Here is a 16,009-nt window from a genome sequence, read left to right as displayed (position 1 = left end):
CACATCGTTGCAAATGGCAAGAATTCATTGTTTTTGATGGCTGAGTAATAATCTATTATATATAGATACCATATCTTCTTTAACCATTCATCAGTCGATGGACACTTGGGCTCTTTCCATGGTTTGGCTATAGTTGATAATGCTGCTAAAAAATAGGGGGGTGCTGGGGTAAAATTATTATTATTTTTTTTAAAGATTTTATTTATTTATTTATTTGACAGACAGAGATCACAAGTAGGCAGAGAGGCAGGCAGAGAGAGAGGGAGAAGCAGGCTCCCTGCCGAGCAGAGAGCCCGATGTGGGGCTTGATCCCAGGACCCTGGGATCATGACCTGAGCTGAAGGCAGAGGCTTTAACCCACTGAGCCACCCAGGTGCCCCTGGGGTAAAATTATTTTTAACAGAACTTGGCTTTCAATGTCAAACTGACAGGCTCATTTAGGGTTTTTCTCTCCTATCGTTTTTTAAATCAAACTCTCTACCACATATACAGATTTAAAATGCAAAGATATTACCACTCAAAAAATTGTTTTTATTTCTCTGGTTTTAGGATTAACCTGACCTATTCAGTTGACTACAGAAAGTAGAAAGGAAATTACAGACTTGCGTTGCTCAATAACATCTGGTAAGCCTCTTGCAGGATTACTGAAAAATAATCCATATTCCAAATGGACTAAATCAACATTTCTGTTATAGAAAAAAACTGAAACATAAGCTACTTATACATTACAAAGTATTTGGGGGGAACACAAAGCGAACATAGTACCTTACAGAGGACTCCATCAGCAGACTTCATTTGAAATGCACCTGGCTGCAGGTAACCAGGTTAGTAAAGGACATCCTTTCTTCCAGGCTACTGTTCAATGTCAATTCAGAAACATCTGTAACCAGACAGAGATGAGAACTGCTTACCAGCCTGCTGGCCTTTCTACTTTCTACTGCTGAATGTTATAATAATCAAGAAGTAATCTGAATGACATGTGTCTTCTACTTTGAATTTACGAGACAAAAACCAGCAGGGATGATTCAAACCCTTTGAGATGCACTGAAAACGTGACTGAAGGAAATACAAGGCAGATTTTTTTTTAATCCTGTATTTTGATTTGGGAACCTACTGCTTCATCTTTCTGCCTCATCCACTATAGTTAAACTCTTTATCCAATCTTAACACATGTTTCAGAAAACAATTTCTACTTGGGATTTCTGGTCTTAGGGTCAGACACATATGCATTTTTTCCTATGAAGACGGCAGTATTTAAAAAAATAAGTGGTAAAATTAACATTTAGATGAGATTATGGCCCCGTTCTTGTGGGTCAACATTTCGGTTTCCACATTCTCACTATTCTCAATAATCATTTGCGGAGAGCCCTCGGGCAAGCAGCACTCTCCCAGATACTGTTCTCCACTGTTCACTCCAAATCATTATTCTCTTCCCCATGACATTGCTTCTCAAGTCTTCCTGCTTTTGATCTCAATGTTTTACTAAACAGTATCACATTAGATATCTTGAAAAGCTAGTAGTTGACCTAAGTCTTCAGTCCAATGCGGCAAAAAGTCTACCCTCTGAAATGCGTATGATGTTTGGCAAAAATAAATCATGACTGGGCTTTAATATTTACAACTGGGTCTTTGCATAGCCCATGATGCTTACAAATGAGGGCTCCTTCACCAGTTGGTCTTGCTTTGGGCTGGAGGTGACCGAATAATTTCTAGATAAACACACCAAGAACATAAGATGGGGAGAAGAGGTTATAAAGTTATAGCCAAAATGGAGTATGAGTGCTTTTCCAAGCACAGAAATATACGATTTCATAAGAATTCTTAATTTTTTTAAAATTCCTTATTTTCCTAGGCAGAGTCATTGGAACAATGAATCAATAAATTATTTTAACTCTAACCAAAGTAACTTTCACTCTTTTTTGAAGTAATCTGCATCGAAGACTCTAGAAGATATGTTCAATCTATTTCACTTATTCAGCATCATTGAAAAAAGGTGTTTAATCTTGTAAGAATTTCCTCATAAACAGGTTTGATTTTTTATGTGATATTAAAACAGCATTTTCCAAAAACGTTTCACATATGTTCATAGCTTTAAAACTTTATTTTTTATCATTAAAAAAAGAGGTCTTTTTCAAAAACAAACCAACCTGAAACAACATATGTAGAGAAACAAAATGCTTAAATTGGTGGTTCTCAAACTAATTGCCCAATAGAATCCCCTGGACAACGTTAAAAATCACTGATGTTCAGGTACTAGGTCTGGAGATTCTGACTTACTTGGTCTTGTTATTAAGACACTAAAAGCTCCCTAAATGATTTTAATCTTCACCCAAAGCTGAGAACAACCACTGCTCCCAAGAAGCCACACCTTGTCTCCTTCCAGATCTTCTCTTATGCCCCATTCTCCATATTTTTTCCAGGCTTTTGCTAATGTAAACAGTATCGCACTTGTTCATAGGTCTTTTTCCACATGTCTAGTTTTATGTAAGGAATAAATCCCTACTAATAAAACTACTGGTTTACAAAATGTATTTTAAATTTTGGTGGATATCGCTCTCCACAGGAGCAGTGCAACCTTACACTTCAACCGGCAATGTGTGAGGCCGCCACCTGGCTCACATCCTGACCGTACTGTGACACCAAACTCTTTGATCTTTGCTAATCTGACAGGTGAAAGATGGTGTCTTTGGAATGTAAATGTGCATTTCTCTTACTATAGGTGGGGCTGAGCACCTTTTATTTTGAAGATGACATTTGAATATCCTCTTGGCTAAACTGTTCATGTTACCTGACCATTTTTCTGAGTTCTTAATATATTTTTCTTACTGATTTAGAAGTTCTTTATATACTAGGCAATTTTGTCCCTTTTCTGAACATGAGCTGCAAGTTGATTTTCCTAGTTTTATCACTTGTTGTTTTGTCTCTGGTATTTTTTGTCATGCAGAAATTTTTCTAATTTTCTATGGTTGATTTTCAAGCTTTATACCTTCTAGGTTTCATATCACACTTAGAAAAGACAGCATGACTTTAGCTGATGGTTCTTAGGAAAATTTTTCAGTTTCTTTAGGACTTTTACCACTCAACCATACGAATTGAGAAGTTTCCATTCTAGCTGAGAGAAGTTTCCATTATGCTTGAATCAAAAAATATTTCAGGGAGAAAAACAAACATTTTCTGGAAATAATTTTGCAAGGTATCAATCTTTAAAACAGAACTATTTGTATAGTTCTGCAGTTCAACAACCAGCAGTGGCTGACTATAGCTTTTGAAATATTTTCAGATTCTGTCTTAAAACTATCAGATTTGGGGGGCGCCTGGGTGGCTCAGTGGTTGAGCCTCTGCCTTCGGCTCAGGTCATGATGTCGGGGTCCTGGGATCGAGCCCCGCCTCCGGCTCTCTGCTCGGCGGGGAGCCTGCTCCACCACCCCCCCTCCCCCGCCTGCTGCTCTCCCTGCCTGTGATCTGTCTCTCTCTGTCAAATAAATAAATAAAATCTTTGGAAAAAAAAAAAAAGACTATCAGATTTGGGGCGCCTGGGTGGCTCAGTTGTTTGGGCAACTGCCTTCAGCTCAGGTCATGATCCTGGAGTCCCAGGATTGAGGCCTGCATCGGGCTCCCAGCTCCTCAGGGAGTCTGCTTCTCCCTCTGACCTTCTCCTTTCTCATGCTCTCTCTCACTGCCTCTTTCTCGAATAAATAAATAAAATCTTAAAAAAAAAAAAACCAAACTATCAGATTTGATTTTGGATAATCATTGCAATATCTGAAATGCAGCCATTTAAGATGTACAAAATAAGAGGACAGCACCATGCAATCCACACACACGAAGATAACAGTTTTATGGGTGCTTGCCGAAGGAAAAATACTTGGGAGCCAGCATATCATACCAGGGGCTCACACACATTCTCTGACTGATGTGGACCATCTTTGATAGAATATTAGAAATACCAACCCTCTTCCAGCCCCCCCAGAGAAGACATTAGGGCAGAAATATCATCATGAAAGACTGCATGGAAGAATGAGCTGGCATTTCAACCTTATAATCTACTTTTACGCCCTGTATCCCTACTGCTCAACTTCTTTTAATAAAGGTTCCTCTATCCAGGATACCTCTTCCAGGGTTTTTTTTCCAGAATAAATATGTTATACACTTAGAGTTCAGGAAAATTATTTAAAACAGCATGAGAGCTATCATACTATGCCAGTAAAGATTCGATTTCTCTTCTATTGGAAGAATTTATTTGAACAGATGACAAACCATCTTTTACCAGGTTTGTGGAAACTCAGATGGTCTACAGGTATGCTGTCACTCAGCTGCCAAACTGTTTTCACCTTCTTCTGACCACCACTTATTTCCACTTTCCATTTCTGTGGCTTCTCACTAAGGAAAGAAGAAAACATCAAAGGGGAAAAAAAAATCCAGTTAGTTATTTCCTTCCTCCCTCCCTCCCCACTCATGGGTGAAATCCTGGATGTCAGAGGCACAGAGGAAGAAGAAATGGGTAGGCCACAATTATAAATTTTGGGTTTTGAGTCAGAACTACCTATAGGACATTGACGTTGGGCATTCACATCTAACAGGCATCTAGAAACATGACTCGAAGCTCAGGAGACAGAGACATGAGTTATGAATCATCATTAGCACACAGGAAGCAAGGCCTTAAGTATGAATACAATCAACCAGGGAAGATGGAAAATAAGAAAAAGAGGCAGAAGGTGGACTTCTGGTGAAAACCCATATGAGAAGCAGGCAGAGGAAGAACATGAAAAGAGATCTACTCTCAGTCTTGGAGGTGGGCCAGAGAGATAGAATTAAAATTAAGACAAAATCTACATCACAGAAATGAAGCGAGGGGATAGGTCCAAGAAAGGAATAGTTTTAAATGCCAAACAGCCTTGTAAGTGCTTACTTATTAGGAGAAAAGAATTGGTGGGCCAGCTAATGACACAAGGGGCTAAAACACACCCTTTTACTAGAAAGTTGTCCACTGGATTTGGCAGTTAGGAGGCCACTGGAGACCTCTGTCAGAGCAGTTTCAAGGAATGACAGAGTTCGGCTGAGAGGGAACCAAACCGAGGAAGGGTATAAACAGAATGGCTTCAGTAGAAGAGAAATTTTAAGTACACTGCATGCAGAGGGAAGAGCTGGGGAGACCATCATTGGAGGCAACCTCAGAGTCTATGTGGATGGCCAGTCTGTCACCTTAGCGTCACAGTCCCCATACCTCCCCAATCCCAAATCCTCTCATTCCCACAGCCATACCCTTGACTTTGTCATCAATACCCTGATCATTTCCTTCCCAATCTGTCGTTTCCCTTCTGGCTACATTTTCTGCCCTATACTGTGAAGGAATTACAGATTGAGAGAAAAATGAAGACTAGAGGCCCACAGGAAGGAAGAGAAAAGACAAAAGAAAGGACTGGGAGAAGAAAAGAGGGGGAACTCCTATCAGATGATAGTCAAAAAGCAGGAGAGAAAGGATTAAGGTTTTGGAGGTGAAGCAGCTCTTGGTCATAAGATTCCCCAGGGAAAGGACACAGAAATTGACCAAGAATTATAGCCAGGCTTAGAGTGTAACTTTTTTTTTCTTAAGAGTTTATTTATTTATTTGAGAGAGAGAGAGAGAGAAAGAGAGAGTGAGCACGCACAAGTAGGGGGAGGGGCAGAAGAAGAGGGAAAGAGGGAAGCAACTCCACACTGAGTGGGGAGCCAGACACAGGGCTTGATCTCAGGACCCCGAGATCACAACCTGAGCAGAAGGTAGACAGCCACCCACACCCCCCCAACACCTTAAAGTATAATTTAATTATTAAATTGCTGACCTTTGATATAAGCTTTTTACAGCAGTTGGTCTGACTGGTAGCTGAAAAATGTGTTGTTCATCAAGAGGATTTTGTTTGTAATATTTTACACAGGACCTAAAACAAACAAACAAAAACAAACCCAAAAAAAGGACATCTTTTGGGGGAAAAAATGTCCCTTGGAGATAAAGGCTTTCTGATAATCTAAAGCTCTTAAGGGAAACATTTCATCCAGGGCCACTAACCAAAACAATAACAAAAGAATAATTTCAGGGCCACAAAAGTAAACAAAAAATGCCCCCTCCCCCTGACACAAAAGTTGGGTTGTTTTTGATTCTGAAAGCAAATCTCATTCAATTTTTTAAAAAATTTTTAAATCAAAAGAAGACATATTTCTCACAATGTAAAATATATTCAAGTTGAGCCAAAGTAAAGGCATGAGTGGGGAAGAAAGAGGTATCAGAGAAAGAAAAACAAAAAGAAGCAAAAGAGAGACAATGATATAGCCTCCATGGTTTTCAAACTCTAGAGAATTAAAGAGCTAACTCATTTACACTCTTCATCTTTAATAACAATAAATCTTTTAGATTCTGTAAACAACAACAATTTCAAACTTTTCCCTGTACAACTGAGACAAATTCTGATTTGAAGCCAGCCCTTCCACCAGATGGTTCACTCATTTCCAATCTGAGGCTTCAAATACACGTAAGACGCCAACAACCCACGTAAGAGGATCATTCCAAGCTGTTTCTAGTCAAACTCACCAGTGGAACCTCTAAAATTACAGCAGTGCTATTGACAGAGGTCTGGTAATAACAGTTGGTTCCACTCAATTACCGTATGGAGATCTAGCAATGCTTAGTTTGGAGATCTAGCAATGCTTAGTTTGGCCGCAGTGTATAAGGACAGAAAGAAAAGAGAAGGAAATAGTCATGAAGCACCTACTAGGTGCTGGGTTCTTATACACATGCCATCATTTAACCCCAACAACAAACATATAAGGTTATTAGTTCCTGTTTCTAGATGAGAAAACAAGATGCAACAAGAGGAAACTTCCCCAGGAAGGCAGAAAGTGCTAGGGCCAAGTGTTGAACCCGAGTCCTTCTGAATCCATAGCCTTTTCCTTCCTCCGACCGGAACCAGAACCATTCTGCTGTGGAGACAGGCTGTACAGAGTCTAGCCCAACTGATAATAAAAACTGCACACATTTTGGCTCCAGCTATTTCACAAGAGAATTCATGTGTATGTGACAGTCATGTGTATGTGACAGGACCAAGAGAGCAATACTTACTGTGTTAAAGCAAAGAGGAGCTCATGTTGGGGCTTAATGAAAAGCATGCAACTGACTAATATTTCTAGAATATGGTGGAGTTTTTGAACACGATACACCTGTTCTTGTATATCTACTGATGGAGTAATGAAATATTCCTGCAATAAAAAACAGTACAAGCAAAATAAGAAGTTAAAGAACGCAAACAATCTTTACAAAGATTGCTATGCTTGCGAAACCTTAACTATGTTTGATTTAGGGAAAAAAATTGGAGGCAGCCAGAGAATGTGCCACCTTTCAATATTATTCCTTAGACTAAACCATAAGTGAGGTCATTACTGAGAATGTTCCCAGCAAACCGTTACATTCTCTGGTCAAATCAAATCCGAGAACTGCCTTACCAAGGAGGCCTGAGTGGGTAACTAATACCACCCTCTGAACTCTCCAGATGGAGTGACTGGCAAATCCACAAGATAATTCTTAACTTCAATACCCTTGCCAGGTGGACAGAACTGTCCACCTCTAAAAATAGGTAACAGTACCAAGAGATTAATCAAGTGTGTTGATAAGCTTCCACTCATCTATTATTGGCAAATTGGTACAGCCAGTTAAAAAAAAAACAAAAAACTTGGCAATATACGTCAAGCATCATAAAATGCTCAGACCGCATCCTATTTTTGAGAAAAGATCCTAAGGAAGTACTCCATGGTAAATATGGAAAGTGGAAGTCTATGACAGCCCCCAAGATTCCCACTGCCTGAAGTAGGTATCTTATATAATCCCTTCCCCTTCAGTGAGGCCAGAACTTGTGAATATGATGGGATGTTATATCCATGATAAGGTTACTAAATGACTGACTTTGAATTAATCTAAAGGGAGATTATCACCTGGTCATCACTATGATCTACCTAATCAGGTGAGCCTTTTAAGAGAAGGTGACGCATTAGAGATGCTCTCCTGTTGGCTCTGAAGAAACAAACGGCCCACCATGTTATGGAGAAGGCCACATGGCAAGGACCCATGAGCAACCTCTAAGACCTGAGACTGGCTCTGGGTCAACAGCTAGCAAGAAAATGGGAACCTTCGTTATCAGACCACAAGGAAATGAATTCTGCCAACAACAAATGAGGAAATTTAGAAGAATATTTTTCCCTAGTCAATCAGATGGCTGACACCTTGATTTCAGCCTTGTAAAACTCTAAGCAGAAGATCCAGATAAAATGTACCCAATGTCCAACCCTGGGAAACTGTGATGTAATACATCTGTGTTCATTTACACTTCTCAGTTTGTACTCCAGGAGTGCCCCCCTTATCCAAGGTTTCACTTTCCATGGTTTCAGTCCTCCTGAAAGGTCAACAGTGGTCTAACACTAGGTCATAACACCTACATCATTCACCTCACTCAATCTCATCAGCATTTTATCATCCCACATCACAAGATGGGTGAGTGCAGTAAGATATTTTGAGAAAGAGACCATACCACATAACTTTTATTACAGTATATTATTATAATTGTTCTATTTTTAGTCATTGCTGTTAATCTCTGACTGTGCCTAAACTTTAGGATAGGTGAGTGTGTATAGGAAAAGACACAGTACACATAGGATTTAGTACTATCCATGGTAATCTCCCATGGGTAGGTGGGGACTACTGGAATTTGTTATGCAGTAATAGAAAACAAATACAGTAAGGAAAAAGCATCAGAATCATTTGAAATAAGAGAGGACTTGTTTAAAAAGACATATTCTTGAGCCCCAGGCCTATGGAGTCACTAGGGCCCAGGAATTAGTAATTCAGTAAGTCTTCAAGAAGATTCTTCAAGTTTAAGGACTATTGTGTCAAAAGTTTGGAGTCAAACCATATTAAAATAAAAAATAGGCAAATGAAATTGCTAGGGGGTATTCATGAAAATAAAGAGTACTTTATCTGTTATTTATTTATTTTTATACTTATCTGTTTCCTAGGTCCTAGGACAGAGGCTGGCACAGAATAGGTATTTAGTATCTATAGGTAGAACGAATAAAAGAAAAACCAACTTTAGAATTAAAAAAAAACTCACCAAGTGATTCAAAGATGCAAGTTCCTGACCTAGTAAGAAAAAACACATAAATGCAAATAAGCTTCAGGTATTATCTATAAGTTGCTAAGGAACCTAAGTAAAAAAAAAATTTTTTAGGATTTTATTTATTTATTTATTTATTTATTTGAAAGAGAGAGAGAGAGAGAGAGACACCACAAGTAGGCAGAGAGGCAGGCAGAGAGAGAGGAGGAAGCAGGCTCCCCACTGAGCAGGGAGCCCCATGTGGGGCTCAAACCCAGGACCCTGAGATTATGACCTGAGCCAAAGGCAGAGGCTTAATCCACTGAGCCACACAGGCACCCCCTAAGTAAAATTTTTCAGAGTTCATATATAAAAGGGATGCTCAAGCTAAATAGTTCCTCAGAAATGGCCAAATTTTATGGCACATTACACCATAAATATATATTAACACTATTCTAGAACCATCACAGCTTGCCTCTAATAAAAACAACCAAGTGTTGGGTATTAAAACAGCATCCCACAAAAAGATTTTTTTATTTACTATACCAACCTTATAGGATCTCAAAATGTTTGAATTGAAAACACAAGCAAACAAAAACTAGAGTGCTATTTAATCAAGTATCATTTTTTTTTTAAAGATTTTATTTATTTATTTGAAAGAGAGAGAAAGCATGAGAGGAGAGAGGTCAGTGGGAGAAGCAGAGTCCCTGCTGAGCAAGGAGCCCAATGTGGGATTCGATCCCGGGATTCCAGGATCATGACCTGAGCCAAAGGCAGTTGCTTAACCAACTGAGCCACCCAGGCGCCCTTAATCAAGTATCTTTTATCAAGAAGGAAATTAAGTGCCAGAAAACAGAAGTGCTGATTTCACAGTGAACCAGGGCGAAAGCCAGGGCTATAAATGACTAGGGCCAAGTAGAAAGAGAACATCTGAGAATGCCTCTGGCTGAAGACTGTGAAGTACTTTTTAATTTTTTGAGCTGGGAAAGGGACTCACCTATGAAAAAACTGATATAATCTTTCTTTAGTTTGTCCAGACCAATTTCTAAAAGCATCTTGACTGGAGTAGTCCCACTGAGAGCAACTGTGTCCATGGTTCCATGATAAGACTGATGGATAAGCTTACTTAGTAAACTGTTACTCCCGCTGTGGAGCTAGAAATTAAAAAAAAAAAATTATATATATATATATATATATATATATATATATATATATATATATAAAACCATAAGCAAAAACAAACAAATCCAATAAACAAAAGAGAAGCAAACTGCATTAGCTACAAGCTGAAAATGATAAGCATTTTCAATCTCTTGATACCATAAACTGTTTGAATAAAAAGCCCTAAGTTACAAACATGTCTGTTCCTGAAGGGTCATTCCTATATCATTTGTTTTAGCCCAAAGCAACTATGAACAGGTTCAACTGATCACCCCCAGATACAATTCCACCAAGAAGACAGGGTTGGTCCTCTGATGCTTTGTTGTTTTTTTTTTTTTTTTTTTTTAAAGATTTTATCTATTTATTTGACAGAGATTACAAGTAGGCAGAGAGGCAGGCAGAGAGAAAGGAGGAAGCAGGCTCCCTGCTGAGCAGAGAGCCCAACGTGGGGCTAGATCCCAGGACTCCGGGATCATGACCTGAGCCGAAGGCAGAGGCTTTAACCCACTGAGCCACCCAGGTGCCCCGGTCCTCTGATGCTTTGTAACTAGGACTTCTTTTCTCCTAGCTCATTAAGTGCTCCTGGGCATCCTTCCCAACACTGAACATCTTCCTCTGCACAGAACACCTGCTACTTCGGGACAATTTCCTCCCTCGTTGGTCTCTGTGTCAGAAGGAGCTCCTTGGCTACAATATTAACACACTAACTAGATATCTGCAAATCAAGAGCTGTGAACGTACAGAGCTAAAGCAGGTACCAAGTACTAAACACTTCGTTTTAAAGGTTTTGTGTTTTTTTTTAAAGATTTTATTTATTTGTCAACGAGAGAGAGAGTGCAACCAGAAGAAGCAGGCTCCCCAATGAGCAGGGAGCCCGACGTGGGACTCGATCCCAAGACCCTGGGGTCATGACCTGAGCTGAAGGCAGACATTTAACTGTCTAAGCCACCCAGGCGCCCCAACACTTTGTTTTAAAGATACCTGAAATACTGGACGTTTTCTCACTGATGTCTGTTTTCTCTAATCTCCATCATAATCTTTGGCATTTCCCTTGTTTTAGTAAAAACGATTTCCGTGCTGTATGCACTCATTTCACATGGCAGGGAGATACTCACAAACACCTCACAAAACAGAAGTCATGTGAGAAAACCTCTATGGCAGAGGTCACACTGTCTACAGTCGCCACCACCCAGTGAGGGGCAGTGCTCGTAGGCCTTTGCTGTGCAGTGGATCTTTGCACTCACCCACAAAAGTTTCTAAGTTTTACAGTTATGAACTGGCAGCTACCCTATTTCATAGAATTCCTATGAAATGAGGAATCTTTTGGTTTCTAGTTTCTTTTACTTAGCTTTTTGATTGTAAAAGCACAAGTTCATTGTGGAAAATCCATAAAGTATAGAAATGTAGAATGCAGTTGGAAAAATTCATTTGTAACCCTAGCACTAGAGGTGACTGCTATAACATTTTGGTATATTTATTCCCAGTTTTTTCTCTCCAAAAGTTACTTTCTTTATGCAATAATGTATAGTCCTTTCTTTTTACTGCAGATTGTAAGCATTTCTCCACATCATCTGCCGGCATCATTTTAGCAACCATCACATATGCCATTATGTGGCCATATCATTATTTACTTAGTCCTTTAACAGGGAATTTAGGTCATTTATAACTTTTTGCTACTATAACTGAGGCTGTGGTGACTATTCTAATACATAAAATCTTGATATATTCCTATGTATGAGCTTAGGGTGGATCCTAAGAAAAAAACTAATGATTCAAAGGGCGTGCATGATACACTTTGAGGATTTCAATGCATTATCTACAGTTGCTTCATAAAGAATATCCCAATTTGTGCTCTCATCAGTAGCATATGAGAATGGTGACTCATAGCAACAACAATGATAGTACTAGTATCTTATACATAATGAACACCTAATTATGAGCTGGGTGCTAGTTGCATTACATGAATTAAATTATTTAGCACTAATGGGGCACTGGGTGGCTCAATGGGTTAAGTGTCTGCCTTCAACTCAGGTCATCTCAGGGTCCTGGAAATGAGCCCCACAATGGGCTCCCTGCTTGGCAGGGAGCCTGCTTCTCCCTCTCTCTCTGCCACTCCCCCATGCTTGTGCTCTCTCTCTCTCTCAAATAAATAAATAAAATCTTAAAATAAAAATTTTTTTCTAGGACAAACAAAAACTAAAAGAATTTGCAATCACCAAACCAGCCCTACAAGAAATACTGAAAGGGGTCCCCTAAGCAAAGAGAGAGCCTAAAAGTAACACAGACCAGAAAGGAACAGAGACAATATACAGGAACAGTCACCTTACAGGCAATACATTGGCACTAAAGTCATATCTTTCAATAGTTACCCTGAATGTAAATGAGCTAAATGTCTCAGTCAAAAGATAGAGGTTATCAGATTGGATAAAAAAAATAAGACCCATCGATACGCTGTCTGCAAGAGACTCATTTTAGACCCAAAGACACCTCCAGATTTAAAGTGAGGGGGTGGAAAACCATTTACCACACTAATGGACATAAAAAAAGAGCTGGAGTGGCAATCCTTATATCGGATAAATTAGATTTTAAACCAAAGACTATAATAAGAGATGAGGAAGGACACTATATCATATTTAAAGGGTCTATTCAACAACAAAAAATTTTAGCCCTAATACAACAGGTACTTTTCCTGTCCCTACTGTACAGATGAGGATGTTGGGGCATAGGGACGTAAAGAAACCCGCTCGAGTTTACATAGCTAACAAAGCAGCAGGGCTGGATTCAAACTCAGGCAGTCTGTTCCCAAGCCTATGCCTTAAGCTTCAGGGTATGCCACTGAAAAAGTGTTCTAACACACACTACTAAACCTACCCACGGCTGTATATCACCATGTTGTAGACTCTGGATGATCAACGTGAAACACTTCACCAAATCTTGATACGAAATCACACCTTGGAAAACAAGTCAGTGCAACATTACTTTCATGGTATTGCTGCAGATCAAATATATCATCAATCTTAAGGAAAGACAAATAGAAGACAAGTATCTGTATTTTATGGGTGGGGGAAGGGGAAAGAAAGGCAAAAAGAAAGATTAAACACATTTCTAAAGTAAGAGAGCAAGCTCACTGTCACAAGGTAACACAGTGCAATATTAAGGAATATCTTTCCCTTTTTCTAATAATTATAATGTCACTAAGGTGGAGGTTTTGAAATGTAACATAAAAGCCACCTACGTCTTATACTCAAGGCAGGAGAAAAGAACAGACTATGAATTGCCTTCTCTTAGTACAATTCTTGAGTAGAACGTGCCAGTAATTATTAGGAGTGAATTTGAGAAAACAGGAACCAGCCTTCCACGGAAGACTAGTAGTACACTAGTCCTGTATGATCTTCAAAGACTTAAAAGTAAACCTAACAAATGCAGGAAACATTTTATTTCACAATCACAACAGACACCTACTACCACTCATTTTGAACCACAGCTGCTCGGCAAAATCCAGATCCCCCCGTACTGTGAAGAGACACTCAATGGAGCGGTCAACCGCAGCGCTGTCATGCTTCACCGTCTGAAAAAGCAGTGTCAGAGAGTGACTCAGTTTATCAAACAAGAAAAGGAATAGTTTAAGGCCAGTGAGCTTTCAAATGCTGCCCTGAGAAAACTGGGGATCCACAGATGGGAATGAATTTTCTACACCTTCATTCATTCATAACGAGATATAAATCAAGTGACAGTAAAAAATGGGACCCCTAAAATTGTTGTACAAGTGTGATGCCTAAAAGCAAGCATTCGACTTTCCTTTGATGCAAAAATACCCAATGAATTGACATTTGTCTCCATTTTCCTGTTTCATCAAATGACAACCTATTTAGATGAATTTAATGATACCAGGAAAAGCATATTAACAAACCATCTCACAGCATATTAGTATAATCATACCATCTTATAGCATATTGACATAGTCATTTCTGCTTCTTTGCAGTTGATCAATTAATAATACGTACACATTAGTTCTCTTCAAAAGCATTTCTTAGTTCTTAAGTAAAACAATCACCAGTGCTGGCATTAAAGACCAACAAAAAACTACCCTCAAAATGCTGCCTTAGCTATCCCAGATCCACTTGAAATAATACGACATGAAGGACAGCAGTGCGACCAAATTTTAAAAGCTATTTCAGCGCACATTTCTAACTGGTAAGAGTCGCTTACCTCTGTGTCTTTTTTTGTAGAATCAGTAAATCCATCCAGCTTATTTAAGTCTAGAAAGTAGCAAAAGCTTGTTAACTCTAGATTTTATTTTCCTGCTTTCTAAATAATTTCTATCCTAATCCTTTTTTAAAATGGTAAATGAGGACACTAGAAGTATACCAGGGATTTTAGCAAATTACTTGACTCTCTACTGGCAGTTATGAACTGAGATACAGTGAAAGTCGCTGACACACAACATTGGGCACATGGTAGGTGCTCAAAGGTTTCTGTTCCATCCCTCTTTTCCTACAGTCTTAAGTACAGCTGTGGTATATAAAATTTAAATTCAGTACTATTCTTAAAAATTACCTAGACTTCTACTGTTAGTAATTCAGAACAAATCTGTCCCTCTGACCATGACAGACCTCACAGCTTTATAAATTTCCCAACCAAAAAAATACCAAGCCTAGAAAGACAACTTATTTTTAAATTTAGAAAGTATAAATTCTCAACAAAGAAAAATCAACAATATACACAGCGTGAGTTAGAAAAACAAAGACCATTCAGAAATTCCTGCACAAGTTCAACAGCAGATTTTACTTCCAGAGGCTCAGGCCATTCGGTCACACCAGTCCGCAAACCATCAGCCAAAACCTAACGGAGATTTAAAAAAAAGAAAAGAAAAGAAATCCAATATTGTTTTTAGAAAAAAAACAACAACAACACTTCATCAGTAGGAATATATTTAATACTAGTATTAGTCATTATAACATTTCTTGAACATTCATGAACCACATGTCAGTAACAGTTCCAAGTGTTTTATATGTAGTATGGTATTTAATTCTCACAAAAACCCTATCAGGCAGATATTACCATCATTCCCATTTCACTGAGGCCAAGGGAGGTAAAGTAACTTGCTCAAGGTCACACATTACTGACATGCCAAGACACACACTCGGCAGTCTGGTACCAAAGACGGTGTTCTAAGGGTGATGCCATGTGCATGTGCTACTGAGGATTCTAGACTAATGAGCCTGCCCTGAAGACACTTGTAATTTTGGTTTAAAAGGACCAATAATTCAGGTGCAATAATCAGGGAGCAAAAAATGTGAAACCGAATGGAAGTTTATATAAAAATAATTTAAATGTATATGTCTATACATTTAATATCTATACCAAAGGAAAGGGAGACTGGAACAGCCAGGGGAACAATGTGAAGCATCAGCAGCACTCAAATATGGGAAGCAGGAGCTGCAGAGAAGGAACATGGAACAAGATGGAGAGGGTGGGGCAAGGTCCAGCGGTGGTGGAGAAAACATCTACGGAACAGTGAGAAATGAGGGCCCAGACAGATCTTAAAACCTCCAGATTTTTTTTTTTTTTTAATTTCATATGAAAGACAGTAGCCGTTGTCGATGTTTTGGCAGGAACATGGCATATCAAGGACTTAAGAATTTGTGTTAGAAATACCCAGGATGGATTCTAAGGAAAAGAGAAAGTACAATGTTTCTCAACAGAGGTGATATCAATTTCTACCCCATGGGGAG

General features: G+C 39.0%; 1 protein-coding gene across 1 annotated transcript in view; it reads right to left on the bottom strand.

Annotated features, from left to right (window-relative positions):
* ZWILCH (zwilch kinetochore protein) overlaps positions 1-16,009 on the bottom strand; it is a 37,792-nt gene that overhangs the window by 3,158 nt on the left and 18,625 nt on the right. The window contains exons 9-18 of the mRNA XM_080808941.1: positions 15,023-15,116; positions 14,484-14,533; positions 13,737-13,842; positions 13,146-13,225; positions 10,111-10,267; positions 9,132-9,160; positions 7,094-7,230; positions 5,823-5,918; positions 4,268-4,380; positions 766-880 (exon numbers count right to left, since the gene is read on the bottom strand). Of these exons, the coding sequence (XP_080665067.1) occupies positions 792-880; positions 4,268-4,380; positions 5,823-5,918; positions 7,094-7,230; positions 9,132-9,160; positions 10,111-10,267; positions 13,146-13,225; positions 13,737-13,842; positions 14,484-14,533; positions 15,023-15,116 (951 nt within the window). The 3' untranslated portion in view covers positions 766-791. The remainder of the gene's footprint in view (positions 1-765; positions 881-4,267; positions 4,381-5,822; positions 5,919-7,093; positions 7,231-9,131; positions 9,161-10,110; positions 10,268-13,145; positions 13,226-13,736; positions 13,843-14,483; positions 14,534-15,022; positions 15,117-16,009) is intronic.

The sequence above is a fragment of the Martes martes genome, assembly GCF_963455335.1.
Source record: "Martes martes genome assembly, chromosome: 7".
Classification (NCBI taxonomy): Eukaryota; Metazoa; Chordata; class Mammalia; order Carnivora; family Mustelidae; genus Martes; species Martes martes.
The sequence above is the reverse complement of the archived record's forward strand: the minus strand, read 5'-3'. Positions and strand labels throughout refer to the sequence as shown.